At 38.0% G+C, this 2,319-nt stretch overlaps 1 protein-coding gene across 1 annotated transcript; it reads right to left on the bottom strand.

Moving 5' to 3' along the window:
* Positions 1-270: 270 nt before the first annotated feature.
* LOC115984003 (beta-D-glucosyl crocetin beta-1,6-glucosyltransferase-like) lies at positions 271-1,895 on the bottom strand. Its single transcript, XM_031106879.1, has one exon. It carries the CDS (start codon positions 1,857-1,859, stop codon positions 543-545), a length of 1,317 nt encoding a protein of 438 aa, XP_030962739.1. The 5' UTR covers positions 1,860-1,895; the 3' UTR covers positions 271-542.
* Positions 1,896-2,319: the final 424 nt, after the last annotated feature.

Raw genomic sequence — 2,319 nt, 5'->3', positions numbered from 1 at the left:
TCTTCAAGATAGCATCTTCAACACTAATTTAAAATTAACTAGGAAGCTGATACGCATTTTTAATTATATATTACTAGCAAATAATTTTTGATGAACTATTAGCAAATAATTAATACTACATTCAAAGCCTATTCAAACCACTTTTTTATTACAGAATATAATATATATATATATATATATATATATTTTTTTTTTAAAGTCCTAATGTACTAAGTTGAGCCAGCTTTTTAATAGTGGGTCCATTGAAACCTAAATGATAACAAAATACACTTTTTTTTTTTGGACAAGCTGCAATTGCATTAAATTAAGAAGGAAGAACAGAAGGACAATCTGCATTACAAGCTAACCTTAAGGGAGGGAGCAGATTGTCATAAGTCATAACTGAAACAAGAAGAAGATAAAGCTAGCTTAGCAGCATTATGTGCTGGAACATTACAAAGTCTATTAACCCAGACAAAGGAACAACTAGCAAAGGATGGTGTGAGGTTCTGGAAATTTAACTGCGCAGACATTGTTTGTGTGCTGCGACTTCCTACTATTGCTTATTCTTTTAATTTGCTGCAAAGTCGTAGCAGCTCCTGCACCACTCCATCAATCTCTTCATCTCCCTTATTTTCGATGTTCTCCTTCAATTCTTTTGCCTTCCTCTTTGTAGTTTTCTCCACAAGTACCTTCCTAATCACCTTTGCCACCTCTTCTCTTTCAAGCCTCCCTTTCGTGTCTCTCTTCACTTCTACACCTGCACCTATTGCCTCCACCAGCCTAGCATTCACTGGCTGATCAAGATGCATTGGCATGGCTATAATTGGAACCCCAAACGTCATGCTCTCCATCACAGAACTCCATCCACAATGACTCACAAACCCACCAATGCTAGAGTGCTTTAAAATCGTTTTTTGTGGTGCCCATCCCTCTACAACAATTCCCCTATCTCCAATCCTATCAAGAAAACCTTTTGGAAGTGCCATTTGAAGATTGACTTTCTCACCTCGAGGAAATCTCACTACCCATATGAAGTTTGCCGTGCTGAGCTCTAGCCCATAAGCTATCTCTTGCATTTCCTCCTTTGACAAAAAAAACTCGCTGCCAAACGAAACAAACACAGCCGATGATGGTTCCTTGTCATTAAGCCACTCTATGATTTCCTTTTTCTCATCTTCTTCAACGGGGTCTTGAACAAGTGGACCGACTGGTACAATCTTCTTCTTCGCTAAAACAGAGAGATAATCAATATGCTTTGCCTCGATTTCTCGAAAAGTTTTGATCAAAACGATTTCAGAAGATTGTTGGAAGCATTCTAGTATTCGATCCCCATCGTCAGTATCATTTGCGAACTTACCAACCTCATAATCCTGAAGATAAATTTCTGGAGAAGGATATTCAACACCAGGGTTGTTGGCAAGGTGCATATAAAAAGATGTTATCGTAGCACTCATGACCACGAAATCGATGGCTGGAATATTTTGTGACTGAGCTAGTGATGGTGCCAATATCTGAAGAAAATCATAAATAACCAAATCAGGCTTTAGTTGCTTTAAAATGGTGGTGATGTTTGGGCTAGCCATGTCCATGGCCTTTTTGAGTGTGGGCATGAGATGGGGTGGCAAGCCATTGGTTGTGTGGTAGTGTGGTGGAAGCTCAGGTAAGGATGGAAGATGGAGTTCCACAAGTTCTATTGAAAGTGAATCCTTTTCAACTAGTTGTTGTTTGATGGGGCCAAGGTTTATAGCTGTAGAACAAAAATAAATATGAATGTCTCTAGTTGTGAGCTTCTTGGCTAGCTCTAGGAAGGGTGATATATGGCCATGAGCTAACCATGGGAGCATTAAGACGCTAATAGTATTGTGTGTAGCTTTCATTCTCAATTCCCTGCTCTTTGGGGGGCTATTGTTTTTGGTTTTGTATATATACTATATATAATATTTATTATTTATCAAAGGAGAGGAGTGATAGGCCAAAATTGTATTGACCCCTTTGGTAAATTAACCAATTAATTAATTAGCCAAGTGAATTAATTAGGTTCAATTTCATGCAATAGCGCAAACTAATCACCAAATAATTAAATGCAGCAGAAATTAAATTTGATATGGGTGATTTGTTTAGGAACAGGAAAAACCACTGAAGCAAAACCCCACCGGGTGAATTTAAGGTCATCACTTCCGAGAATTCACTATTATCAAAACAAGCGGTTACAAGCAAAGGAGTTCCAGTACTTTATACCAACCTACAATTGAACTCTTACCCCAATACACAATTGGATTTGTAATGTAGTGACAATTTTTCCTTCCAATGCACAGCTCCAAGTACATGACTAACCAA

This window comes from Quercus lobata, chromosome 4 (genome assembly GCF_001633185.2).
Source record: "Quercus lobata isolate SW786 chromosome 4, ValleyOak3.0 Primary Assembly, whole genome shotgun sequence".
NCBI lineage: Eukaryota > Viridiplantae > Streptophyta > Magnoliopsida > Fagales > Fagaceae > Quercus > Quercus lobata.
This window is presented reverse-complemented; position numbering and strand designations above follow the sequence as displayed.

What these genes read in the sequence shown, in the direction of transcription:
- LOC115984003 (XM_031106879.1), bottom strand. Translation starts at nt 1,859, where the DNA reads ATGAAAGCTACACACAATACTATTAGCGTCTTAATGCTCCCATGGTTA.